The 27,918-nt window shown below is 45.7% G+C and overlaps 1 protein-coding gene across 4 annotated transcripts; it reads left to right on the top strand.

Moving 5' to 3' along the window:
* Positions 1-1,290: 1,290 nt before the first annotated feature.
* Positions 1,291-26,309, top strand: Fbxo25 (F-box protein 25). 4 transcript variants are annotated; one of them, XM_057753129.1, is made up of 11 exons: positions 1,291-1,410; positions 5,999-6,118; positions 9,173-9,273; positions 10,378-10,427; positions 12,493-12,585; positions 15,766-15,859; positions 18,282-18,466; positions 20,482-20,664; positions 20,986-21,129; positions 24,743-24,769; positions 25,371-26,309. In XM_057753129.1, exons 2-11 carry the CDS (start codon positions 6,006-6,008, stop codon positions 25,458-25,460), a joined length of 1,080 nt encoding a protein of 359 aa, XP_057609112.1. In that variant the 5' UTR covers positions 1,291-1,410; positions 5,999-6,005; the 3' UTR covers positions 25,461-26,309. The 4 variants fall into 4 exon arrangements, with proteins under 4 accessions (XP_057609112.1, XP_057609111.1, XP_057609110.1 ...); XM_057753128.1 differs by having other exon boundaries at positions 5,999-6,139; positions 20,485-20,664; positions 25,371-26,308; XM_057753127.1 differs by having other exon boundaries at positions 5,999-6,139; positions 25,371-26,308.
* The last annotated feature ends 1,609 nt before the right edge of the window (positions 26,310-27,918 follow it).

Below are 27,918 nucleotides of genomic sequence, written 5' to 3'. Positions count from 1 at the left end.
GGTTGAACTGCAGAGGTAAAAAACCTGCTCATCTTCCCAAAGACAGCCAAGTGTAGATAGAGACTGTAGCAACACTTATCCAGTGTGTGGTGATTTCCCAGAACTGCCTCTAGCTTCTGCCCTCACTCTTGCCTTCTGAGGCTATTTGGGGTCCCCTGCTATCACTGCTGCTCTAGTTATTCCTCTGTGGACTCCTGCTGTGACCTCATGGAATCTGTGTCCTGCTGCAGGATCTTGCTACTTTGTGGTGCTCCGATGTTACTCTATTCTACTGCTGTATAATACTGAAGTATATGATTGTGTGCTATTCACTATGAAAGGCCATGTGCTATTGATTGAAAGCTGAGTCTGGGACCCATGTCTCAGACCCAAGCATGTCTATGTCAAGTGGTCTCCAAAACCCTAAACTGGTTCAGGTGCCTAAATTAGGCGTTGCGGATGGAATAACGCCAACTTCCACCTGTAATTGGTCTGTTATATTTAAATGTGTAATGAAAAACCACTACTAGAATAAACACATTAGAAATGGTTTACATAAGTATTTCCCCAATATGAGTACCCACATCATTCAAAAGACTAAAACTGAACATGATGTTTGCTTACTACACACCAGGCACTTGTACATACTTTGCGCTTATTTAGTCGGGTAAGAACCATTCCTAGTTCTCTTTGCTATCAAGGGTGCACACAGGTGGCTGAGACCTTTCCCAGCAACCCTCCTGGGCAGCAGTCCTGGTTTAGAAGCTCTAGCTTCCCGCCCCTCTAATCTCCGTGGTCCACTTGCCCTCTTCTTCCTACAGACCCCACAGCACCTGTTTTGAAAACATTGCGCCCGTTGGCACTGTTTTTCTAGGGCTTTTCAGCTTTCTAGGAATTGAAAGCTATTCTAGGCGGTAGGTCAGTCAGACCTTCTTTGAGCCCCAGGGCTACATGCAAGAAGACACTGGCATGTAGGCGATGGAGGGGAGCCCAAGCCAGGCCTCCGCTAGGCAGGCTGGAAAATGGAGTAGGGAGTTGAGGGGTCTGAGTGTATACAGGGCGGTGTCCCTGCGAGCATCAGGCCGGCGGTCTGTGGATCCGGAGCGGGCGTCCACAGACCGTGGCTAACCAACCGGTTTCCGCCAGACTACTCGGGCAACGCCAGCAGGGTAAGTCAAAAAGTCCCACCACGGGCCCACAGGCGACAAGAATGGGTGGGTGGGGCTTGAGTGCACTGCGCACGCGCGCAGGAGGTCTCCGAGCTCGGGTAGCAACACGATCACGTGGCTCGACCCCGGCCAATCAACGGCACCCCGAGGCGGGGCGTCCAGCGGTGTACCTCGGCGGGAGGCGGACGGACGATTTCCGGCAATAATTGGACGCTGCAGCTCGGTGAGGTTGGTGGCTGCCTCGTCGGAAAGGGACCAGCAGGTGAGAAGGGACTCGGGATGGGCTGGGGTGGGGCTGTCAGGCGGGGCGCTCCCGGCCCACGCGTCGCTGGCCGCTGTGCAGCCCGCTGGCCTGTGCAGGCTGTGCGCTCGCCCACCTCCCGGGGGTCCAGGCGCCCGCCCCCCGCCCCCGCCGGCCCGTCATCTGCCGGTTCGTGCCTCCTCCCGAGCACACCTGGCAGGGCAGCATCCTTCAGGCCTGCGCGTGCTTTCGCTGCCAGACACAAGAGATTGGTGTCTTTATCCTCAGCTCATTTCTGCCTCTCTTCCAGTGGAGTTCCATCTCCATCGTTGGGCCTGTTCAAACTCCCCTGAACGCACATCTGGAGAGCTGTCCCTGTGAAAGGTCCTTTTGCCCTGCATGCAGCGCCAAGACTTAATTTCCCACCGTTCTCCTTCCATTTTCCTTTGCTCCGGGGCGTGCTGTCCCTACCCCATTTGTGATGATCTCCCCAGACTCCTTGGGGGTAAACCCGACTTCTGACATTCGGCCTGAAATATGCTGTGTGTTTGTTCACCATCTTTCACAATCAAATTTACTCACATTTACAAACTTCACATTTGATCCCAGCTCTTTTAATTTAAATTTCTTAAAAATTTTATAAGAAAACTTGACCAGCGGCAAAACTAAATGCTTATTAGCATGACGACTATTCATTCTGTTTTAAAAAGGGTTTCAGTATTGTTAATTCCCTGTGCCCAAGAAGAACAGAGGCCTCGGACCTGTTGGACTGGAGTTACAAACAGTTGTGAGCCATCTGATTTGAGTGCTAGGAGGCAAACTTGGGGTCCTCTATAAGAGCAGTTAGCGGGTGCTCCTAGCTGCTGATCCATCTCTCCAGCCCCAGACCATCCATTCATTCTTACTCAAGAGCAATGGAGATTATCTTTCTCAGATTTTAAGATGAAACTTTAAAGTGAAGCTTTTCTCACCTTTCTGTTTTTGTTATGACTTGTTGTAGTGTCCTTGCCACACACTCAATGCTCTTGTTGTTTAACTGATGTATGGTCTAATTATTTTTTCTTGTAATTTGCAAATAGAGCATCACACATGTAAAGTAAAAAAACAAAAAGACAAACAACAACAAACACCCAAACCTGTAATTTCCTGGAATCTGTCTTAATAGGCTGTTAGGATTCCTGTAAATATAGTGGCTAAGAGCATGGACTGTGGAATCAGAGTCCATAATTTTGAATTCTGCCCTATTGAATTCTTTGCTTCTGTACTCTCATGTATAAAATAGTTTTTGTTGTGATATGGTGGGTGAACACGGGGCCTCGGGTGTGCTAAGCAAGTGCTCCATCACTGAGCCTTGAAATGGAGAATTAAGTTTGTAAAGTGAGGATATTTCCCTCTTTACAGGTTAGTGTGCGGACCAAACTGGGTGTCATTCGCGTGACTCGTTCAGTTAGTGCCGAGCCCATTCTGAGTTCTGGTTTTTGTTGGTGGTGTTTCATTTATTAGGAACACCCGTGCTTGTTGAAGAAGAAGAAGGCATGTTTTTTGCTTAGTTCAGGCTCTTTGGTCTTAGCAGATTCTGCTAGGAGATGAATTTGAAGAATTCATCCTATTCTCCTGCAGTACCCCACCTTTGTGTTTTGCCACGAGAAATAGAAACCCAGAAAAGACAAAGGTGTACAACCCAAGTGCTTTCTGGCGTTAGTTAGCAATTACCGCGCTTAAAGTCTAGTGCACATGGGGACTGGATGGATGGCCCAGCGGTCAAGAGCTCTTGCTGCTCTAGCAGAGGACCCGGTTAGGTTCCCAGCACCCACATGGCGGCTCCCAACTGTATGTACTGTATGTAACTCCAGTGACAAGAGAAAATGACACCTCAGTCTGACCTTTACTGGGGACTGCAGAACGCGGTGCGCTTACTTCCGTGCATACAGGGAAGACACTCATGTACACATAAATGAAAGTAAATATATTAAAAAATACGTGCAGGTTATACAAGCTGTGTCACGGCTGAGTAGACTTTGATACGTTACTCATAAGTTAAATTTTCAGAACTGATTTATGGTTTTTACTTTATTTGCTGGCTAATCTTGGTGTCGGCTTGGCACACCTGAGACGAGGGAGCCTCGGCTGAGGATTAACGCCACAAGGTTGGCTGTTTTCTCGGTTGCTACTTGCTGTAGGATGGCCCAGTGTGCTGTGGGGTTGTACAGCCCTCGGCAGGTGGGACTGGGCTGTCTGAAAACAGCTGGCCTAGCAAGGCACACATTGCAAAGCCATAAGTAGGATTCTTCTGAGATTTCTGCTGAGTTCCTCCCCTGCCGCCCCTGGATGAAACAAACCCTTTCCTACCTACATGTTTTACCGGAAAACAGAAAAGAAACTAGACTTCCTTTAGCATTTGCAAAGTCTCAAGATAAAGGTAATTTTAATTTTAAATATATTAATGAAATTCCAGCAATTCATGTCTTTTAACCAAGTAGATAAATTCCTGTAAAAAGTGGGTTGTCACCTGATCTACAGAGTGAGTTTCAGGACAGCCAAGGCTATACAAAACAAAACAAAAGTGGGTTGTCATTGTTTAAAATCTTCTGGTACACAAAACTAGGTGCTTCACATTGAATTTAATTATATATGACCTTTTAAACTGCAGCTTGTCTTCTGTTTTATGAGAAGGGTTTTGCTCTGGAGCCCAGGTTGGTCTTGAATTCTTACCTCAGATACTCGAGTGCTATGATTACAGGCAGACAGTTGGACAGGCGGATAGGTGGACAGGTATATGCTGCTATGCCTAGCCCCAGTGACTTTTGTTTTAAAGTGGTGCTTGGGACTGAACCCAGGGCCTCATGAGCGCTAGGCAGGTGCTGTACTACTGACCTATATCCTAGTGGCCCGTTGTTGCTTTTTACCGATAAATCACTTCTAGAACCTGTGCCTTAGTTTATGAGCTATGTAGATTCTGGAACAGTGAACTAAGACAGAGATCCCAAGATTGCCCTGTCAAGTCTGAAATAAATCTTGAAACAAACATTTTCCTCTAGGTTGTAAAATCTGGGACATAAGGGTTTTATTTTTGTATTTCTGTGGTTTACTTGCTACCGAGACTCAGCTTGAAAGGGTTATTTATATTATACCAAACTATTTTCTCACCAAATAGTTTGGCCAGTGAGTCACAATATGCATAGAGTTGACAACCAAAACGTAATGAGAAATGCCTCAATGGCTCTTCTTATAAATGCTATTAAATTTTTTTAAGCTAAAAGATAAATAAATATTCTAACAGGGAGTGGCTTCCTAGGTTAGTGCAGGGTTTGCATCTTATGAAGCATAAGACATTTGTTAGCTGAGGACACGGGTCTACATAAGACATGGATGAGGAACTGTAAGCTCAGGAGTTACTTTCCTTTTCTTGTTCTCCCTTTTAATTTTACGCTACAGACCCTAGAAAGTTATCTTTCTAGATAATGGGCAATGGGACTATAACAGAATAAGACATTGTGATTATCTTGGAGGAAAATTAATGTTGAGTACATAAGTAATTTCAGATACTGGACGGTGGCAGAGACTGGTTCATGGGGTGGAGAGGTCAGAAGGGAGCTGTTCGCATGGAGCCTTTGTAGGAGGTGGCAGCTTGACTTTGTAAACACGAATATCTGTTCTTAGCATTTGCTGTGTGTGAGACTCACCTTTGGACCCAGCATCCCTTCCCTTGCCCCTCCCAACACTGCTGTGCTGCTGCGTACCTCCTTCGCGCTTGCTCCGTGCTAAGAGTACTCGCTGCTCTCGCCAAAGACCCAGGTTTGGTTGCCGGCACCACCTGCATGGCAGCATTTTGCCTTCTGGCTTCAGTGCGGCTGTGGCTGCACCTCCAGTCCTCTGAAGGTCCACTGCCTGTACGCCCTGTAATGCCAAAGTCTGATCAAATCGTTTGCCTCCTGGTTGTTCTTGGGACGAAGCCCAACCCTTTTCTTCATCCGGTCATCATCCTCCCCATCTTTGCCGACCATATTCGATTTTCATTTTCTGTGCTTTCACCCACAGTGGTCTCTCTGGAGTCAGGTGGGACTGTGGCTCAGTTACGTCGCCTTCTACTTCTGGAACGGGTGGGAGGTGGGAGAAAGCTGGGGTGATATTCCTCAGCTTGCTTGCTTCTGATTCAAACGCAGGTGTCGTCTGGGGTAAACCTTTCACCACACATTATCGTGCTAACCTGGTTCTCACTTTAGTACAGCCAGAGCGCAGTAAGACCCACCTATGCTTAACCTAGTTACCGCTTTAGTACAACCAGAGTGCTATATAATCGTCACTGTGTTGTTACTGTGACTAGCCAGCAGTAAGTGATACACGTAATTTACATGTTAAATAAAATTGGTTCCGTATGAGAAGAAATTTATGTTTGTTTTGTTTTCCTTTTTTTTTTTTTTTTTTTTGTGACAGGGTCTCTTTGTGTAGCCCTGGCTGTCCTGGAACTCACCTTGTAGACCAGGCTGGCCTCAAACTCAGAGATCCGCCTGCCTCTGGCTCCCGAGTGCATCACCACCACCCAGCCAGAAGAAATTTGTGTTCATTATGTGTATATGTACTTTTAATGTAAACTATATTTTTTTAACAGGAGAATTATGCCATTTCTGGGTCAGGACTGGAGATCTCCTGGATGGAGCTGGATTAAAACTGAGGATGGGTGGAAAAGATGTGATTCCTGTAGCCAAGAGCTCCGAAGCGAGAGTAACCGGTACACCCTCAGCCACAGCATGTGCGTCTCAGTGAGGTTATCAGGGTCACTGCAGAGCTCTGTCGCTTACAGTTGTGCTCACGAATTGGCTAGGCCTGCTGTCTGGACTTCTGTGTATGCCTGTCTCCATCAGCAGTTGTGATTACAGGGACAAGGGACATCCAGCCATACCGGGCTTTCACATGGGTGCGTGCATAGCAAGTGCTCTTAGCCACTGAGCCATCTCTCCAGCACCAGGCTTGCATCTGAAACATACCTGCATGCCTTGTCCCCAGTAAATATTAACTCCATCGCTGTCCTCAAACTCTTAATACCACTTGTGATCTCTGTTTGCCCTTTTGTGTCGAGATTATCTCTTTTATAATAATGTCCTCAGATCTGTGTGCATTCAGCATGTACTGGTAAAACCCATTAGTTTTTTAAGCCTGACTTTTGTTGTCTGGATTGGTTGTGTTTTGTTTATGTGTGCAGTTGTTGATAAGCGTGGGGATTGCCTAGGCATGTCACTGTTGTGACTGGGCTGTCGCGGATGCAGGAGCGTGGGCGTCTCTTTAGGCCCGCTTTCAGTTCCTTCTGCTCAGGCGGTAATCGGCTCAGTATTTAAGGGTTTACTACTCCCTTCCTCGCTGGCTGCGCCATTTTATATTTCCACCACCAGTGCATGAAGGCCCTCGTTTTCTACCCCTCACCAACACTTACTTCCTGCACTTTTGGATGGCAGCCATGTTGAGGAGGGTGAAGTATCAGGGCGGTTTTTGCTTGCATTTCCCTAAGAATTAATGAGGTTGCACACATTTTCTTAGCCAGGTTTACGTTTCTTTCTTGCACAAATTGAAGTTCTCTGCCTCTTCTTTGGGGGATTTATTATAGAAGATTCTTTTGTTTTTCAAGCAGGATACGGGATATTTGTATTGCTCATAAGACCAAAGGCCATAAAATAGGAAATGCTTGCTCTGAAATGCAGTTGACTAAGTTTATTTGCATGAAACACGGAAAGGTTTGTACACTATTAATGCTTTTATTAAATTCGCACATGTTAAATTTTAATCCTGTAAGCATTTTTTTCCCGTCAGTTTTACATTTTTGTATATCTGGTGGTATAAAATTTATTACCCCAAAGTATGACCTTCCTACCTTAATAATTTGCTGTTGTGAGGTATTTGATTACACTGTGTAAAGATGTGTCATTGTGATTGGTTTAATAAGAAGGTAAATGACCAGTACCTAGGCAGGAGGTATAGGCAGATCATTTTTCCTGTGATAAGTTTGTGATTTTAGCTAAAGCTTTTTCTGATTCAGAAGTGTCTCCATCTAGTGGATAAGAGTGACTATGGGATTGTAAGAGTCAGGGATCTGTGTTCGGTCGTTAGGTGCCTGTGAGAGGATGCAGTTGTGAGATTTGGATGCCCTCTGGCTGCCTGGAGGACTTACTGCAGTGTCTGTGCTGTTTGTGCCAGCTGTGAGCCGACTTCTGAGGCAAACTCAGTTCCTTTATGAAAAGTGCATGCTGGTGGCAGATAAAAGCGATTTTTACACAATTTTCTCATCAAAGGACAGTGATGGAGAGCTGGAGAGATGGCTCAGCCGTTAAGAGCGCTAACTGCTCTTCCAGAGGCCCTGGGTTCAACTCACAGCACCCACATGGCAGCTCACAGGTGTCTGTAACTCCAGTTCCAGGGGCCTCGACACCCATGGCAAAGCACTAATGCACATAAAATAAAAAATGAGTAAATTAAAATTCAAAACCCTTTAATAAAATCAATGATGGGGAAATAAGCAATTTTAGATCCTTGGTTTTGAGTATGGTTCCCATATGGCTCCACCCAACCAGCTTGTCTCCACAGTACTTTCTTCCTTGCTCTCAGGCTGAAAACTAGCTTTTAAGTGTGCCCAGAAACCAACCAAACAAAAACCCAACAAACAAAAGCATATTTAGTGTTTAGGTTGTGGATTGCTTTTTATACTTTTTCTTTTCTTTCTTTCTGTCTGTCTTTTCTTTTTTTTCTCTCCTCTTTTTTCTTTTCTTTCTTTCTGTCTCTTTTCTTTCTGTCTTTGTTTGATTTGTTTTGAGACAGGGTGTCTCTGTGTAGCCCTGGCTGTCTGGAACTCAACTCTGTAGATCAGGCTGGAATAGTTTTTATTACAAAGAGAAAAAAAAAAGAAAGAAAATATATTTGAGCTGCTATTGCTTGATTTGATTTCCTTGTCTCATAAAAATGAAAAAAAAACTAAAGTACTTTAAATGTGTTTAAATATCACAAACATAGCTTTTACTTGCTGGTTCCTCAGCGTATTTGATAGAAGCTTATTAAGAAAATGCACAGTGCAGCAAGAGTGAGCTAGAGCCAAGCATCAGGAAAATGTAGGTGAAAACAGGAGCGTTATGTTTGCTCAGCTTTGATGAGGGCACAGCAAGTTTCGGTCCCGCAGTCATATTGCTACTAGGGTTCAGTGCTTTTGTGGTTTTGTTTATAATGTTCAGGCTTTAAACTGTTTTGATGTTTGGAAAGTCTAAAGCATGGCTGGTCTCTAGAGGAGCGTTTTTATTTTTTATTTTTATTTATTTTTTTTTTGGATTTTCGAGACAGGGTTTCTCCGTAGCTTTTGGTTGGAGGAACGTTTTTAAAAGAAAGAATAAATCTTAGTTCCTTCAGAATGAAAAGAGAATGTAGCTATTACCCTTGAGTGTCCAGTTCCTGCCTCCCTGAAGTGTAGCCAGTCCTCACCAGGATTTACCAGGGTCTTTATTTTGATCCCCAGATTACCAAGTGAATACTTACTTTCTTACCAAAGAAAAGCTAAATGAAGTTCTCCGTGAAAAACTTGCTTTAATGAACTGTTTGGGTTTTTTTTTTTTTGTTGTTGTTGTTCATTTGTTTAGTTTTGTTTTCTGAGACAGGGTTTCTCTGTAGCTTTGGAGCCTGTCCTGGAACTAGCTCTTGTAGACCAGGCTGGCCTCGAACTCATAGAGATCCTCCTGCCTCTGCCTCCCAAGTGCTGGGATTAAAGGTGTGAGCTACCACCGCCCAGTTTAATGAACTATCTTTATTTCAGTATCTTAAACAATGGCGAAGAAGAAATATTCAACAACGAGTGTGAGTATGCAGCCAAGAAGAGGAAGAAGGAGCATTTCGGAAACGACACAGCCGCTCACAGTAAGAGTGCTTTCGTTGGTTTTATCAATTTATTTGTGGGATATTGGTGTTGCCATAATGGATTGCTTGACAGTGCTCTCTAACGAGGGTGATGGAGGTATGCGGACAAGCTCTGCGCCCAGTGCTGCCCGTCTCTCTGGTAGGCAGACTGCCTGTCACTCAGCTCGCTGTTGGTAAGGTCTAGACAATCAAAGATGGCGGCCTGAAGCACGCCTCTGCATCTGAGGATGCTGCCCCCAACTGAGCTCCTCCTAGACAGAAAGGCCCCTAGGAGGGTTGGTTTAGATATGGGGCTACTGGGGAATGTGGACAGGAGGCAGAAGTGGGCAGAGCTAGGACGAGGGGTGGAGGGCGTGAGGAGTCTGCCCACCTTGGCCCATGCTGTGAATACCTGCTAGGATGTGAAGAAGGCAGACACAAGGAGAGGCTTCATGATCTTAGTTATGTGTGCCACGTGTGGCCATACAGCTAATAAAAGACCAGAACCTTCTGTTAGGTGTGTAATGATATAGAGATAATATTACAGAATTTTATAAGCATGTATATTTGATGTAACACTTTTCTTCTAAGTTCATAAGATGTGTTACTATTAATTTTTTTTTCACGTAGAGGTGTCTGAGCAGTTAGGGAATGTAGCGCCTGCCCTTCACTCTATGTGCTACGCGCTACTATGATTCATGAGCTGGGAAAGGGGCCTGGAGATTTAAACACACAGAGACACGGGTCATCCTTGAAACAAGAATGCTTCCTTTATTGTCAGCATATATAGGGTTCTGGCCATGCCCCAGCTCTCGGGATCTTTCAGCTGCAGGTCCACCAGAAACCACTCCCCTGCCGTTTAGGGTCTTGTGGTCAGAGCAGCTGCAGGCTGCACAGAGCAGAGGAAAACAAATTGTTTACAGGAAATTCAGTGTCTGGTGGTCTGCAGTCCCCAACAAGGTGATGTTAGGGAACAAAGCGTACTGCTTACACTCACCAAGCAGAAGCACCTCTTGGCTGGAGCAGTGAGGTCATCTTGCTAGTCTGTCTTGCCTTCCAGTTTCCTCAACATCTTAAGGTTGAAAGGATTTGCCAGATTTCAAGGACCTTTCGTCTTTGTTTTAGGTTTTTATCGTGAAAAATGGATCTATGTTCATAAAGAAAGCACAAAAGAAGTAAGTATGCTTTAGAAGAGTGTGCACTGTATTGTTTCTGCTGAATATGTCCATTAGTTTAGTTCTTTAGTAACGCTATAGTGAGTCTATAACTCTCATTTGAACAGATGAATATGTATGTGACAGCTTTTTGAGTCAGTGGCTATAATTCTGTGCATGTAAATGTATGTATTCATTGATATGTGCATGACTGTGCACTGGGTATGTGTGGTATAAGCATGTGTGGTGTTAGATGTATTTGTGGTATATAGTGCATGTAGTATGTTTGTGTTCTATAATCTGTGTGGTGTTTGTGTAATATGGATATGTATGATATGTGCATATGTATGGTGTATGCATATATAGATGACATATGCTGTGTACCTGTGAGTGCTATGTTGTATATTTTTATATGTAGCATATATGGAATGTGTTTGATATATAGTATATCACATATATGTGATATGTGCATGTGTGTGGTATATGGCATGTTAATGTAATGTGTGTGGAATAAATGCACATAATATGTTCTACGTATATGATATGTTTGTAATCTGTTATGCATGGACTATGTGTGCCACACACATGTGTGTGATTGTGGTGTTTGTAGTGTGTGTGGTCCATGAGTTTGGATGTGTGTGTACTTTTGATCCCCATGCATCTTTAAATCAGCAGGGGTTCATTAAAACCAAGCATACATCCCTGTGTGTTTGATCCATGTTCTGGCAGTGTGAACTGCAGCTGTGGGTGAAGTTTTTCCTTTACCTTGTGCATTTGGGGACTAAGATGCCCATGAGCCCCTCCTTCCAAAATGCATAGTGGCTCCTAGGAAACCACCCAGGTGGGCTCTGCAGGACACTGTGGACGTTTTCTCTGCTCTGATCTCCGAGCTGACCAGAGCTCTCTTCTGAGTCATCCCACAAACCAGTTGGCTACACTGTGTTTCTTGTTTCTCTACTTAGTTTTAAGTAAACCTAGTTCCTTTTATAGACCTAGAACATCTGCATTTGCTTTATTTTACAGCTGTTGGGAAAAAGAAACTAATAGTGCAATTTCGTATTACATAATTATGAGGTTAGGATTAGTTAAGTGTTCCAGAAATGCTAATGATATCCTTATTTTTTTTTAATTTTCCACACTTATTTATTCAGTGCGTGTGTGTACACACTCTCTAAGCTTTGCTTCCCCACAGCTCACAGCGGTGTTTTACATGTAGCGAATGCTTAGAAAGCATGGGTATTGATGTTCTGTGTGAATGTGTAACTGGGTTGTACACATTAGGACTGTAAGAGTTGTGTGGTTTCCCCACAGAGCCAGCAGACATTGCTGTCTCTGCTGCTCTTCCGCAGCCCCACTAACCTGTTTTGTACTCAGAGTCACTTGTCACAAGGAATCTTATGGTTCCTTACTGTCTTCTAGTTTATCTGCGCCGTGACTCTGAAAATCCACGCACAGATTTAGGTATTTCAGTTGCAGAAGATCCTTCCCGACCCGAGCTCAAGTCTGTACAGACTGATACAGAAGACAGAAGACCTCTCAGACAGAGCAGCAATATTTATGACCCTGAGGAGAAATTACGTCTCCTTTTTGGTTCCCAGATCTGTGCATCTCATTGTAGCAGTTGGCTTTTTGGCTGCTTCGCTCCCATGATGCCAGTCTGGAAACCAGCCGTTGTCAGACTTGGGTCATGGACCCTCAGGCATCCGCATAGCTGTTTCTCAGAGCTGCCCCTCTAAGGCTACTTGTTGGTGGTTGAGCACACTTCCCCCAGGGCTGTCAGAACTCCCTGTGGAGACACACCGCTGGTGTCCAACACCTGCATCCTGCGGCCTCGTGTTCACCCCACCTTGTCCCCAGAGGCAGAAAGCAGAATGGTGTTTCTTGAACTTCTCTTTGTCGTTATACCAGCAGTGTGAGAAAGTGTCAGTGCCTTGCGTCCCAGTTGCACACAATTGTACCTTATTCTCATTTATATCTGATGTAAATCTTTAGAACCAGTACAGTGCCATCTATGCTCCCTAGCCGGTATTACCTGTTAGCCCATTTTACTTGGCTGGTTGAGCTCACTGCTTGTCTTTTTTTCTAGAGGCATGGCTACTGTACCCTGGGAGAAGCCTTCAACCGGCTAGACTTCTCAAGTGCAATCCAGGATATCAGGAGGTTCACCTACGTGGTCAAAGTAAGTGGCTGTTTCAGAAACAGCGTTCTGTTGAATAACTGTCCTGCGGGTTCCAGATGTGAGGCAGGCGTGGTGCTGTGACTGCTGCATGAAAGTTCTCCTGTTTCCTGTGAGAAGGAAAGGGGCAAGTGCGGGAGAAGACGTGGGGCTTGCAGCACCGAGGTCTCAGTTGCAAGTCTCAGGATTGGTGAGACCTTCCTGCCCAGAGGTCATGGGAACGGGGATGTTCCAGAGCCTCTTTCTGGGGAACACCTCAGACAGTTGAGCTTAGGAGGACCCCAGTGACTCCCTCTGCGTTTTCTACTGCACGCATTCTCTTAGAATGAGCCTTGTTAGATACAAAGGAACAACTGGCTAACAGACAAGAGGAATTCTGCTTTAAGTAGAGATCCACAAGAGTCTTGCTGCGTTACTGATATTTGTCAGAAGTTTCTGTTTTGGGATACATTCAGAAGGAAAAGATCATTGTTGTATAGAGTTTGCTGTTGTGGCTCATTCCCTTCTCTGCATTGTATGTAAAAAGTAGGGTCTTCACACCTGCACGCCCTGCTTACGTAACGCATGAGTAGGGTCTTCACACCTGCTAGCCCTGCTTACGTAACGCATGAGTAGGGTCTTCACACCTGCTAGCCCTGCTTACGTAATGCACGAGTAGGGTCTTCACACCTGCACGCCCTGCTTCCAGTGGTGCTCAGAGACCCGTATGCCTCCTAGGTGTTTCAAGGTGTTGACACAGGCCAGAGATGAATTGCTCTTGGCCTCAGCTGGTGTGATGTGTGATAGGATTCTAGGCGACTGGCAGATGGCAGGAGAAGCGGTCACAGTTCTTCTTGTAGACATTGGGTACTATTTTCTGAGCTCTTGAGAGCATCTGTCTGGGTGACCCTGCTCTGGTGATGGAACCGAGATTCACTTTGGCTTGTTCAGGTGTTGACTTTGGCATCCAGGGAAGACACAGGCCAGTTCTAACAGAATTGTTTCTACCGGCTCTCAAATACTTCTGTAAAGAATCTTTTTTACAAAGGTAGAAGTGACTTCCTCTGTTTCTAAACAACAAGCTTTTTTAATGGAGTTGGTACTTACACTTGTCCAAAATATGATTTTCCTAGCCCTGCCGGCTAGGTGAAGTCTGTCGCTCTGATGAAGTCCTCTGGCAGAAGCAGCGTAAGGGATGAGGCTCTATCTGGAATAGAAAGGTGAAGTGTCTTGTTTAAGAGCGCAGTGAGCTTCTGCATTTCCTGTTCACCGTGGTGGCAGCACTGGGCTTGCTTCTGTGTCCAACTTTACTCTGTTTGTCCCTTCTGCATTTGTTATCATAACAGGTTGGTTTTGAGCAAATGCTCTTTCATGTTCCTTGAGGTGATAGGCCGGTTTCCTCCACTGTTGATGCGTGTAAGGCTCACGTGTCGGCCTGTATTGAACTGTCTTGAAATAACTCCCGTGTGCTGATGAGTTATCTTTTTTTTTTTAAATATTTATTTATTTATTTATTATGTATACAATGTTCTGTCTGTGTGTATGCTTGCAGGCCAGAAGAGGGCACCAGACTTCATTACAGATGGTTGCAAGCCACCATGTGGTTGCTGGGAATTGAACTCAGGACCTTTGGAAGAGCAGGCAATGCTCTTAACTGCTGAGCCATCTCTCCAGCCCCCATGATGAGTTGTCTTGATGTGCAGTTGGTTTCTGTTTCCTGGAATTGGGCATGCGAACAGATTTTAGCATCTGCTTTTTGTTTGTGTTTTTCAAATCGTGGATTTTGTCCTGTCATGGTTCGTTGCGGTGTCCTGATTTGCTCTTGGTATTGAGACCGCCAGCCCCATGGTGTGCATTGAGAAGAATTCCTTCCCCTTCTTGGAATACTTTGAGAAGAAATGGGTTCTCTAAATGTTTGGTAGAATTCAGCAGCGAAGCCGTTTGGTCCTGGGGTTTTCATTGATGAGCGCCTTCGTCATGGCTCAGTCTTGCTGTCCATTGCAAGTCTGTTGAGCTTGTTTCTTCATGATTCAGTCTTGGTCTAAGATGATAGCAAACTGTGGACCAGGGTGGACAAACAGAATGGGCTGAGTGCCCTAGACCCTGGGGATAGAGAAGTAGTGTGGCCAGCTGTACCAGGGAGCCTGGAAGAGAGACTGTGAGCTGACTGCTCTACCTGTAATTGCAAATGTTGTTCCCTAAAATGGAGCTGTGGGAAGGAGGGGAGAAGAGGAGGTGGCGGGTTTATCATGACTTCGCACAGGCCACTGACAGATGGATGTTTCCTCTGAGGCCTGAGAGGGTGAGAGAGTGATGTAGAGCCCCAGTTACAAAAGTATCAGGGCGGAGGAATGTAAGCCCAACTAAGTTCTGAAGGAACTATGGGGAAAGAGTGAGGAGTTATGTTGTCGTTTTTTAGTTATAAAAACATGTCAGAATTAAGACCAAATCTTTATTATGTCAGTAAATGCTTCTCTGTTGGGTCAAAGAGCACAGCCGAACTCCAGGTTATACACAGTTAGTACCCGGATGTAGAGATCTGCAGTTGGGAATGGAAGGATGGGGAAGATACAGAGGAAAATATAAACCAAACTGAGAGGAACAAGAGGCATGGAGGGACACTGTCCTCAGCAGTGCCAACAGGGGTCAGTCTGTAGCAGGGCTGGGGGAGGCCAGGCGTCAGGATGAGATCCATTTCTTTATCAGCAAGGCTGGTATCGCTTAGATTCCAGTACAGCGATCGCTCTTGGTTCCTAGGTTTTCTACACTGTGTTTGAATTGTGTTTTAAGAGATTACATGTGATCTTTTTAAATTTCTATACGGAAGGAAGGGCCTGTTGATTTCTTGACTGTCTGTCAGCTTTAGACAGTGGATCAGAGCCTGAAGGAGGATGAGGAAAGTCTATTGGTGACCAGGATGCTCCACTGCTCCCTGTTGGGGTAAGGTGGAGGTTAGAAGGCTGAGTGTTTAGTCATCTCACTGGCCTGCAGCCGGCCTGTGGAAATTCTTGTGCGGAGTGGAAAGCAGGCTGGCTCCATCCTCAGCAGCCAGATAAAGTAAGGTCCCCTCAGCTCAGGTGGTCCTCCTGCAGCCAGCCTATCTAGCGCCACACGTCAGCCCATTTCACACTGCTCCAGTATGTGACCGTGGTGTTTCCGTCGGAAACGGACTCACAGCTTAGCCTTTCCCTTCTTATCTTGAAGCTGCTGCAGCTGATTGCCAAGTCCCAGTTAACCTCCCTGAGCGGAGTGGCGCAGAAGAACTACTTCAACATTTTGGATAAGATTGTCCAAAAGGGTAAGGTTATTTCTCAACGTTTGTTGTATTTTTTAAATAAAATATTTATTGATAAATAAGTCACATAGTTTACAACTAGGCCGTTTACAAAGCTCCGTAGTTTTTAGTGCAGTGTGTTCATAGGGTTGGGAAGCCATCACTGCTTTCTATTGTATAGCAGTTTTGACAGGTCATGTTGTGTTGGGTTGTATTTGCTTCTGTTACCTTCTCCCACCTCTGCTGTGCTCTAGGGTTTTATGTCAGTCATCTGAGAGGGGGGAACCTCAACTGAGAAAAAGCAAGCTGTACACAGCCTACAGGGCATTTTCTTAATTAGCAATTGATGGGGGAGCCCATTGTGGATGGTGCAATCCTTGGACTGGTGGTCCTGGGTTCTATAAGAAAGTAGACTGAATAAGCCATGGGGAACAAAAGCCATGGAGAGCAAGCCCATAAGCAGCACCTCTCCATGGCCTCTGCATCAGCTCCTGTCTCCAAGTTCCTGCTCTGAGTTCCTGCTCTGACTTCCTTCAGTGATGGGTGTGACCTTAGAGATGTAAGCATAAATGAACCCTCTCCTCCCCAAGTTGCTTTGGTAACAGTGACCCTAAGTCACCTGCTGACCCCTTCTTCCCAACCATTCTCCCTCCTCCTTAGGTAGGTAGCCATAGCTACTGTGTGTTCATGACATGTGTTCATAGCAGGGGCGTGGCTTATCCCGGGATAGCTGCTGTGTGTTCATGACATGTGTTCATAGCAGGGGCGTGGCTTATTCCGGGATAGCTGCTGTGTGTTCATGACATGTGTTCATAGCAATGGTATGAACACTTATCCAGAAGGCAGCTCTTCATAGCATACTTTCCGATCCTCTGGGGTCTTAGGCTCTTTTCATTTAGGTTTGAGCACTTAGTCACATATTCTCATCACCGTGGCTGGTAAAGAGTCTCTATACTAACTCCACCCACTGCATAAGCTTCTCCCACCAAGGCTGAGAGCAGCACTGGGCAAGGGCTCTAAACAAAACATTAGGAAACAGTTTGGTGTGTCCATTTAGCTAAACAGCAGTAGCGGGTTCCCTACCCAGGGCTTAATTGCCTCCTTAGCCACAGGCTTTTGGACAGGTTTACAGCACCACGCATGTATCCTTTGCTAAGGAACAAGTGTTCAAATCCAAAATTCAAATCAGAAAGGAATTGGTTATCCCCAAAAGATAGCCATGCCACTATTTCATGAGTAACACCAGAAATTGTAAGTCTAAATGTTAACTGGAGATTTGTTACAAGGAGAGGGGCTTTTTCCTATCATCTTTCCACAGTGTGTACATTCACAGATAATACTGTGCACACTGTGGTAGCAGGCAGAAGATGACCCTCCAGCTGCTGAGTGTGCAGATGTACTCAAGGGAGAGAGCTTGCCCCAGACCCAGTCCTACAAAGATACTTTGTTCTTTCATGGCCAGTCAGTCATGGTTCACTGGACCGCTGGGTTCTAGAATCAGTAAGATTGCAGCTTTTTGACTTATGTACCACATGAGTCATAATTTTCCTTTTAATTTAATAAACTTACTTTTCCAATTAGTGGCTATTAGAAAAAGGAACTTTTTATACAATTTACTTATACACTTCCAGTAATTTGTGACCATGTATTTAAGCCATTTTAAATATTCTCCTTATCATAAATACAAGAGAAATTGTACACTGACTACTTTCAAATTGTAGACCCAACCAAAAATTTAGGCAGAAATGATTTTAAAACTTTAAAAACTTGCTGGGTGGTGGTAGTGCATGCCTTTAATCCCAGAACTCGGGAGGCAGAAACAGGCGAATCCCTGTGAGTTCAAGGCCAGCCTGGTCTATGGAGTGAGTTCCAGACTCCAAAGCTACAGAGAAGTCCTGTCTTGAAAAACAAAAAACAAAGCAAAAAACTTTTAAAACTCTTAATAGTTCTGATGTCTAAAAAATTATGCCTCTTAAATTGCCATGAAATTAGATCCTTAGTTTTTAATGTGATAAAAATATATATGACATACAATTTATCATTTTCATTGATTCTCAGTACACTGTTCAAGGCACTATGTGCTTATCCATTGTGCAGCTGTAACTGCCGTCTCTAGAGCTGCTGCCCTAACACTCTGCACCCCTCAAACACAAGCTCCCCACTTGCCAGCCGCATCCTCGGTCCCATCACTGCGTCTTCGTCTGCAGACTCTAGAGACTTGCTGCATGTGGATTATACTGTTCATCCTTCTGTAGTTGGCTCCTTCCAGGTCGGCTCCTGCAAGGCTCCTCCACACGGAGCAGGCCAGAATTTCCTTCCTTCTCTAGTTCTCTACTACACTCGAGTTCTCTGAGTGGTATCCCAGTGTGTGAAGGGATCTTCAGTTGATGGACACTGTGAGAAGTGGTCTTTGCTCTGTCAATCTGTGGCTTGTTATTTGTTTCAGTTCTTGATGACCATCAGAACCCTCGCCTCATCAAAGACCTTCTCCAGGACTTGAGTTCTACCCTCTGCATCCTCGTTCGAGGGGTGGGGAAGTCAGTGTTAGTGGGAAACATCAACATTTGGATCTGCCGCTTGGAAACTGTTCTCAACTGGCAGCAGCAGCTGCAGAATCTTCAGATGACTAAGGTAGATTTCTCTTTGTTTTCTTGTTTTTGTTTTTGTTTTTTGAGACAGGATCTTACTAGTAGCTCTGTCTGGCTTTGTAGACCAGCTGGTTTTGAACTCACAGAGATCCGCCTGCCTCTGCCTGTACAGCACTGGGATTAAAGGTGAGTGCCAGCACATCTGGTTAAATTTATTTTTAATTGACACAGTAATCATAGGTAATTGACACAGTAATCATAGGTACTTAAGAGGGGCTGTGTGATACTTTACATGTCTGTGATGTAAGGGCCTCGGTGACCATGACCTCAGACATTTGCCTGTTCTCTGAGGTTGTCGATGAACTGTTGTCAACCATAGTTATATACCACTGTGCTACGAGCAATAAAAGTTCCCCCTCCTTTCCAGCTGTCTTCCTGGACCCATTAGCCGTATATTCTCGACCCTCTTCTCTGTCTACTTCTTTACTGAGATCCACCTATTCTTTTCTTTTCTTTGGTTTTTCGAGACAGGGTTTTCCCATAGCTTTGGCGTCTGTCCCGGAACTAGCTCTTGTAGACCAGGCTGGTCTCGAACTCACAGATATCCACCTGCCTCTGCCTCCCAACTGCTGGGATTAAAGGCGTGCGCCACCACCTGGCTTCTGCCTTTTCATTTCTACATGTAATTTAGAACATGATTTTGTCTTACTATTTTTGACTTCTTTTGCATAACCTATGGTTCCATCCTCATTGCTAAAGATGACAGTGTTTCATTAGTTTTGTTGCAGGGTGACATATAACGTGTTTTCCATATGTGTGTGTGTGTGTGTGTGTGTGTATAAGTCATGTGTCAGTGGACACTAGGGTGATTCCATGTCTCAGTTACTGTGAGTCCTGCTCCTTAAACAGTGATTTCAGTTCCTTTGGATGTATATGCATTATCAGCCTTGCTGGGTCATATGGTAATTCTGTTTGTATTTTTTTCAGGAACCTCAGGGCTGCTCTTCTCTTTGGTAATTTACATTTGTATCAACAGTCTATGAGAGTTCCCCTTTCTCTTCGTCACCAGCATTTATTTTGCTGTTTTAAAAATTGCCACTTTAACTGGTGTGGGCAGGTGCCTCATTATGATTTTGATTGGCATTTCTCCGATGATTAGTAATTTTGAGTGTTTGCATATACTTGTTGACTATTTGTGTATCCTCTTGAGACATGCTATTATTAATTCATCCGTTTTTAAATAGGATCTATTGGGGTCCTTCATCGTTGAGTCCTGTGATTTCCTAGCATTTGTAAATTAACCCCTGTCAGATGAATAGCTGGCAGGCAGTCTCTTCCATGTTGGGTGTTCTTTCCATCTCTACTTTCTTTTGAGATACAGAAGCTTGTTTATTTATGTTAATCAGACACCGCATTATGTATCATAAATATATGTTAAACTGCCAATGAAGAGAAAATTCAGATTTAAAGGTGAATGCAAATAGTCGGGCAGTGGTGGTGCATGTGTTTAATCCCAGCACTGGCAGGCGGATCTCTGAGTTCAAGATCAGCCTGGTCTACAAGAACTAGTTCCAGGACAGGCTCCAAAGCTACAGAGAAACCCTGTCTTGAAAAACCAAAAAGAAACGAAAAGAAAAGAAAGAAAGGAAATAAATAAATGTATGTTGGTGAAAATAAAGCCGGAGGACCTTGTAGACACCATGCCTGTCGCGGGATGCAGCGTGGTGGCCCACTCCATGACCCTTGTTTCCATTGCTGTCATAAAGCATGGCTGCCGTCAGCCACCGTCCGCATTGCAGAGCCGCATTTCCTGGGTGTTCGTCTAGTTAGGACAGAGCTGGACTATGTCCAAGGGTTCACCTTCATGAGCACGAAACTGCACGTGCCAGCCCTCTGAGACCACCAATCACAGTAGTGGGGTAACACTGAAGTGAGCGTTACAGGACAGACTTCTTTCCTGTAGTCACACCGAAGGTGTCGGCCTAGCATGGCCATTGTTTCTTGTGTAAGGAAGCCGCTGTGTTCTCTCCTGTTTGACGCTGTTGTGTTTCCTTTTAGCAGGTGAACTCTGGCCTCACGCTCAGTGACCTGCCCTTGCACATGCTGAACAACATCCTGTACCGTTTCTCAGACGGCTGGGATATTGTCACCCTGGGCCAGGTGACACCAACCCTGTACATGCTCAGTGAAGACAGGCGGCTGTGGAAGAAACTCTGTCAGTACCACTTTGCAGAGAAGCAGGTGTGTGTGTGGTGCAGTGCCCTTGAGTCAGGTCGGCTGGTCCCATCCAGCTCCCTGGTGCTCCAATGCCTTGAGTCAAGTTGCCTGATCCCATCCAGGTCCTTGGTGCTCCAGTCATCTTGGGAGGATATATATTCCATATGCAGAGACTTGATAGTACTAGCGTATAGTGAAGTTGCTTCTGAATCCAAGTGAGTTTAATATCAGATGATAAAGTGCTTCATATATTGCTCTGCCATATATATATGATACGTATATATATAATACTTAATGCTTGTTTTAGAAATCATCTAATATTCTGAACAGAGTCTTCTGTTTCAGTTTTGTAGGCACTTGATCCTCTCAGAGAAAGGTCACATCGAGTGGAAGCTGATGTACTTCACCCTGCAGAAGTACTACCCCACTAAAGAGCAGTATGGGGACACCCTCCATTTCTGTCGCCACTGCAGCATTCTCTTCTGGAAGGTAAGGGTTCCACGTGTGCTCTGGGGACGTGAGTGCAAACTGTCTGTCTGTGTCTTAAACAGAAAGGTGAGGAAAGAACGGGAAGTAATGCTTGTGATGGGAGCATTAGGAAATGCATCCCTCTATCCCGGGGAGGGGTTGGGGCAACCACAGGAGCGCATGTCTGTGCTGTGACACCATCACTGTTAAAAGCTCCTGAGGGGGGCATGCTTGTCCTTGCTGCTGATGGAGGTCTAGGAGGTCTGATGGAGCAGACAAGGCTCCTGCGTATCCGGTCCTGACTGGGGCTTTGTGCTCCCGTCCAGCCTGAAGAACCTGCACTTGTCTACCTGGGAGGCAGGCCCACTCTTTATAGTGTCAGGGCCAGCCTCCTGCCTCTTCCCACAAAGCTGAGTTCTTAAGTTAGGCAGTGTGGGCACAGGAAGCACAGGCTTCAAACGAAATGTGCAAACCTAAGACTGTAATTTTTCTTTTTCTTTCTTTCTTTCTTTTTTTTCTTCTTCTTCTTTTTTTGTTTTGTTTTGCTTTGTTTTTTTCGAGACAAGGTTTCTCTGTAGTTTTGGAGCCTGTCCTGGAACTAGCTCTTGTAGACCAGGCTGGCCTCGAACTCACAGAGATCCGCCTGCCTCTGCCTCTGCCTCTGCCTCCCGATGCTGGGATTAAAGGCACACGCCACCACCGCCTGGCAAGACTGTAATTTTTACACACAAGACTGAGCCTTTAGCCTTTAGTGAGAAACTCAGATGGCCCTATCAGCAGTTTTCATAGCCAAACAGCAAATCAGGAGCCCTTCCTCCAGTCTCACTGCCTGTTTTGAGATCTCCCTGCCCATCTTGTCTCTGGTTACAGTAGCATGTTTCCCTCAGCCACAGGAGGGCCCTGTGTGTCACTTTTTCCCCCTGGTAGCGGCAGAAATGTGCTTAGAGATTTTGCTTCATACCCATCTAAATTTGTTAGCAAATAGGATACAAGGCAAGCTCCAAATTGTTGACAGATTTTTAATTTTTTTCAGTTCAAACTCCATTAATAACTGCATAGCCTTTTATTGTGATGGTTCAGAGCTGAGCAGAGGGATGAAGATGCTGAGGTCACTGTGGGCTGTATGACAGGCATTGAGCAGTAGTTGTTGGTGTCCCCAGCAGGACAGCTAAAGAGGCTGTCCCCCCACCCCACCTTTGTTCCCTTCTCCCTCAGAAGTAACAAATGCCAGTTGTATGATTGTCTCCGCAGCAGGCAGTCTCCTCCCTCTCTAGAAGACTCTCTCTTGAGAACAGGGTTCTTGTTTAGTTTGTCCTCAGTTCCTTGGTGAGTTTATGCATACAGACAGACAGCCTCGAGTGTAGGATCCTGGCTATAGCATATCTATATCTCTGCTGCTCTGAGATGAGGACAGTCTGTGTCAGTCAGAGCGGGTGACACTTCCTTCTCTGCTGCTCTGAGGACAGTCTGTGTCAGTCAGAGCAGGTGAGGCTGGTAATGTTCTCTGAATTAATACATCACTTAGAAACTGGCTTCTCATGTCCTCCCGAGAGTATTTTATACTGTAGAGATATTAAATGTATGGATACTTGCTGAGGGAAGGTACTGATCATGGGATTGAAGACTTTTGCACGAGATAGTTGGTGTTTTTTCTTGGACTAGTATCTAAGAATATTTGACACTTTTCCTATCCACTAAAGAAAACAACACAAAGAACATTTGCTCTCTCTGTACCATCTCTGTTGTTGAGCAGTGTAAGAATACGCTGCTCAGCTTCCCTGGAATGTCTAAGTTCTGGTTATTTTTACCTGAAAGATGACTTGGTTTTCCAAAGACTTGGCCTCTCCTGCCATAGTGATCTCGCTATGAAAAGTCCGAACAGGCCATTAAAGGGCAGACCCCTGCTGGTCTTTGCCATTCTGAGAGACAAGTTGGTGGAGGGTGGCACCAACCCGGCAGGATGTCTGAGGCTTCAGGAAGTCTTTCATATTAGCACCGCTTCCCCACCTGCCGTCCTTCCAGAGGTCCTGCTGCGTGGAGGGTCTGTTTCCCAACATTCCTGTGAAAGTGTCGGGAGAACCGCCTTTCTTAATCCCGGAGGATGCCGCTCCAGAACAGCATCCTCCTGGGGAGGGCATGGGCGTGCGGTCAGGGAGGCCCAGCCGACCAGTGCGCTGCAGGTGTGGCAATGTGCAGCCTGACCCATGGAAATGTGTGGTGGCTTTGGAAATGGTGCCCCATGTTAGTGGTGTCTGCCTCAGCTTCCTGGGAAACACTGTCAACTGGGACACTAAGGGAACCTCAAGTCTACTGGGAGTGTGAAGAAGGATGGGTCGTCCTCACCTGGGCCTGGGCATGGACAAGAGCTGCTCCTTGTCTTGTACCTGGCATGTTCCACCGTGGCCACCTGTCCCCATGGGGACCCTGTGTCTCCTCCCTAGCTGGTTTTCCATCAGTTCTAGTCCACTACACTGGAGTGATTCTTGTTAATTATTCCAACTACTGCTCAAGACCCAGTCGGTTGTTCCCCGCCTGGTTACCAGTACCCCGAGAAGGCCATTCAGTGTGCGCATGTATATCTCTCCGTCACTACGTGGTTTCCTGACAATGGAAGCCTGTCAGAAACTGTGGGTCCAGAGAGAGGGCTGGGGGCCAGGCTGGGGACTTGGCCTTTCTCTGCTCCTTTTTTGTCTTGGTATTTCAGTAGCCAAGAGAGGGCTAGACACTTAGCAGTGACCCTGAGGTCTCTGAAGGCAGTAGAAGCAAGATGACCAGAACCAGTGTTAGGCAGAGTTCCCAGACCCTCTCTATTGCCGTCTTTGTCAACTGCCCCCACGTGAGGGCAGAGATGGACCGTCCAGTTAGCACAGGAGCAGCCACTGGCTCGGGCTGCTGGCCACACAGAAGCTACAGCCGACACTCGTGGACTGTAAGACATGAGCTGTCAGAGAAGATGGCGTGCCTCACACTGGCACAGTTGGCTCCACAGTTACTCACAGAGCAGACCCTGAACAATAAAAGAGAGGAGGGGCCTTCCCCCAGAATCTTATAGTTTTCATGGAAATATGAGACTGCTTTATGCATTTTTTTTAAAAGAGTAGTACAGCCTTCCAGATTGTCAGTTTGGAAAACTTAAAGGGAAATGGAATGGTTTCTCTTACCTTAGGATTTCTTCCTTCCTTCTCTTTTTCTTTCTTTCTTTCTTTCTTTCTTTCTTTCTTTCTTTCTTTCTTTCCTTTCTTTCTTTCTTTCTTTCTTTCTTTCTTTCTTTCTTTCTTTCTTTCTTTCTTTCTTTCTTTCTATTTATTTTTTGAAACATACTTTTTCACTCTGTGGCCCTGGCCGTCCTGAAACTCTTCATATAGACCTCTAATCCACAAAAAGACCAACCTGCCTCTACTCCCCAAATGCTGGGATTAAAGGCACTGGCCGCCCTGCCTGGCTTTGTCACTTGTATAAATGCGATGCTGTCTTTTCATACTGTATAATATTGATCAGATTTACTCACAAGTGTCTCAGTTATTTTCACAATATATGCTTCAAACCTGATGCCTGGTGACTCCTTGCTCCGTCTAACCCTGACTCTCCTTTTCCTCCCTCTGCTGCTCCCTTGCTGGCTCTTCACGGTGTCAAGGACTACCAACTTGCTTGGTTGTTGAAGGTACTTCCTGTGGCGGTGTGCTGGTCCATCTTTGTACTGTCCTTGCCCTGTCGGGTGGCAGCTTTGATAAGGTTCAGCTCTCGCTAACCACAGTTAGACTTATGTCAGAAAGGTGATTGACAAACCATCCCGCACCTCAGCGTGGTCTGCTGGAGGCCAGAGCAGCAGCTCCAGCCACACTGAGCCTCTCCAGATGGTGCCAGTTTTCTGCACATCTTAAATTTTCTCTTTGCTTCTACTAAAATAATTGTACCAACTCTGCACCCCTACCTTTGGGACAGTGCTTGTGGCATCCCATCCTTTCTGTGGGGAGACTACTCACCCATCCCAGAAGCCTGCAAAGGGAAGAAGGAACCGGGAGGCAAGATGTGGAGGGGTGGGAAGGGGGAGGCAGAGGTCTTACAGGGTGACCACAGAGATGAAGCATTGCCACCTGTTGTTGGCCTTCCCCTGGGGCCACCCAGGTACTGATTCCCGGCTAAGTCATTTGTGTAGCATTGAAAGGGACTGGGATCCACTTAACAAAATTCAGGTGCTAGTTCTGTGAGAGTGTAAGGGTGTGTCCTGACCCTCCTCTCCTCTCCTCTCCTCCTCTCCTCAGGACTCGGGACACCCCTGCACCGCCGCTGACCCCGACAGCTGCTTCACGCCCGTGTCCCCTCAGCACTTCATTGACCTCTTCAAGTTTTAATGGTGCCCTCAGCCCTGGACCCTTGTCCACAGTTGTCCCTTGTGCTTTCTGTGTGTCTTGTAGTTGGTGTGAGTGTTCTGTGACACAGATGACAGGGTCTGTGGCTGGCTGTGCCTATGCGAGGACACGGAAGACGCTCTGGCGGTCGTGCTGCACTGGTGAGAGTGGAGACCACAAAGCCATTTGTACTTCTTTCTTGAAACTCTTCCAAGCAAATGCAATTTGCAGTTTTGTATATTTTTAAATATGGATCAGAAAAAGTTGTGGATATTCAGCCCCACGTCCTGTGCTGAACTGACATGAACAACAGGGTTATGCTCCTTAGTTGTCTGACGAGTTTTCCGTCGTCTCGTAATTGGGATGAAGGACAGAACAGTTGAACCTTGTAAATACGTTATGCAGAATATTTATTTTTCTTAAAATATATTTTCACAACCTCTGTGGCTGTGCCCAAATGATTCCTCACTGAACACAAGATAAGCCGAGGAACTTGCTTGGCATGCTGTCTCACTACAGTGGGTAGGGCTGGAAATCCCGCGCTGTGTTCCTGGGAACCCCTGCCTTATGGCCATCACACATCCATGCATGGGATGTGGGCTCCAAACCAGAACAGGGCCTTTGCCAAGGAGCTGGCAACAGCCTAGGGAGGCCTGAACGTGACATGTAGGAGTTACTTTCACGAGTAAAGTAATAAACCTTGTTTATCTACTGATTCAGCTTCGTCAAATTTACATCTAACTGAATGGTGTTGTCTCTAAAATATTGCTGTTTTGTTTTAAAAATAATGCATGTGCACTTTAAAAATTTTTGAAAATAAAAGTATATGAAAGAAAATGAAATAGTTTTTCCCCAGAACATAACTGTGCTTGCTGAGAAGGATATGCAGTGTTGCCCCCAGAAGTGGTGGCCACAGTGCATTGCTGTGTACTTTCATCTTCAATTGAGTCGGGAGCCCAAAACACTTTCCAAGGACATTAAAATTCATAACTGCATTTTTATAGATATGGTTCAAAATTTCCCTTTCCAGCCTCACACTGCCCCCAGCTGACAGCACAGCCCAGAACAACGTCTGTAATTACCAGCTTAGTTGCTTTGTCGCAGTACCGACACCCTGCCGTCTCGTGCACACTAAGTTTTAAAACCGTCAGCATCCTGCCTGCCATTCATAACCAGAGAATTCAGTACTGTCTGAGAACCTGGCTTCCACCAACTTCACAGACCCACGTGGATGGAGCAGCGTTCACACAGCAGGTGGGCGCGGCCGGTTTTCTGTAAGCAGCATCCACAGAACGCACCTTCTGCATAGTTCTTGGATGTGTTTCTTGTGGCCCTCTCTGTTCTCTTTGGTGACTTGGTCATATATGTATGTGTGTGTATTTATTTTTGAGACAGGATTTTTGTGTCTGTGTAACAGCCCAGGCTGTCCTGGAACTCACAGAAATCCACCTGTCTCTGCCTTCCAAGTGCTGGGACTAAAGGTGTGCATCCCCACTGCCCGGCTCTTTATCAGTTTCTCGATGAGGATTGCTAGTTACTTCTCCTGTGACTGGGACTGTGTGCATGACAAACGACATGAGGGAAGGAAGGCTGGCTTTGGGTCACAGTTTTGTCCCCCTGAGGCCAGGGACTGCAGACACCTCGCAGTCAGGGAACAGCAGTGCCCATGGCCTCTTGGTTTCTATGAGCATTCTATCCATGTACCTTGATCCCATTCACTGTCCTCCTCCAGGTCCACCCCCAGCTCCCCACACCACCCCAACTTTGTGTGCTCTTTTTCTTTTTTTCAGTCACCCATCAACTCCTCATTTGTGCTGCTCCTGTACCCCCAGGGGTGGGCTGTTCACTGGAGATTGATCAACCTACCAGGAGCTGCAGCCTTAAAGAAAACTGACTCCCCCCAAGCCATGCCCTGTCCATAGTTCCTCAGTTAGGGGTGGAGGCTCAGGAACCCCTTCCCACTGTGTGCTGGAATGTCGAGGTCCCTGGGTTCAGAGTGCAGGTTCTCTTCTGCCCTGTTCGGATGCCCTTTGGTGCCAGGCCTCCCCAACTCTGGCCCTTCTGCTTCTGCTGTGATGGTTGTGAAACAGGTTCCACCTGTGGTGAGCTCTCCACTGACACTTGTTCTCTATGTTTTGACCAGTTGTGCATTCCTGTCTTTCACCTACCTCCTTTAGTAAATATTATGCCAGCATTTAAAAAGCATCAGTGTTAAAAATATCCACATTAATATAAAGTGTACCTATTTAAAACCAAAGAAGCATATATTTCATTAGCATAATTTTCACATAATGTCCATGCTTATTAGTACTAAATTTTAGCTGTGGGACACACAGGCCACACACAAGGATTTGGATTGTATATTTTATCCAGTATCATTATAAATATCTACAAAATTGGTTTTAAATTAAATTACCTTTGTACGTAAGCACATAGATTGTCAGATTTGGATGTAACGTGC

The sequence above is a fragment of the Chionomys nivalis genome, chromosome 20 (assembly GCF_950005125.1).
Source record: "Chionomys nivalis chromosome 20, mChiNiv1.1, whole genome shotgun sequence".
Taxonomy (NCBI): domain Eukaryota; kingdom Metazoa; phylum Chordata; class Mammalia; order Rodentia; family Cricetidae; genus Chionomys; species Chionomys nivalis.
Note: the sequence above shows the minus strand (reverse complement) of the source record. Positions and strands in the feature narration are given on the sequence as shown.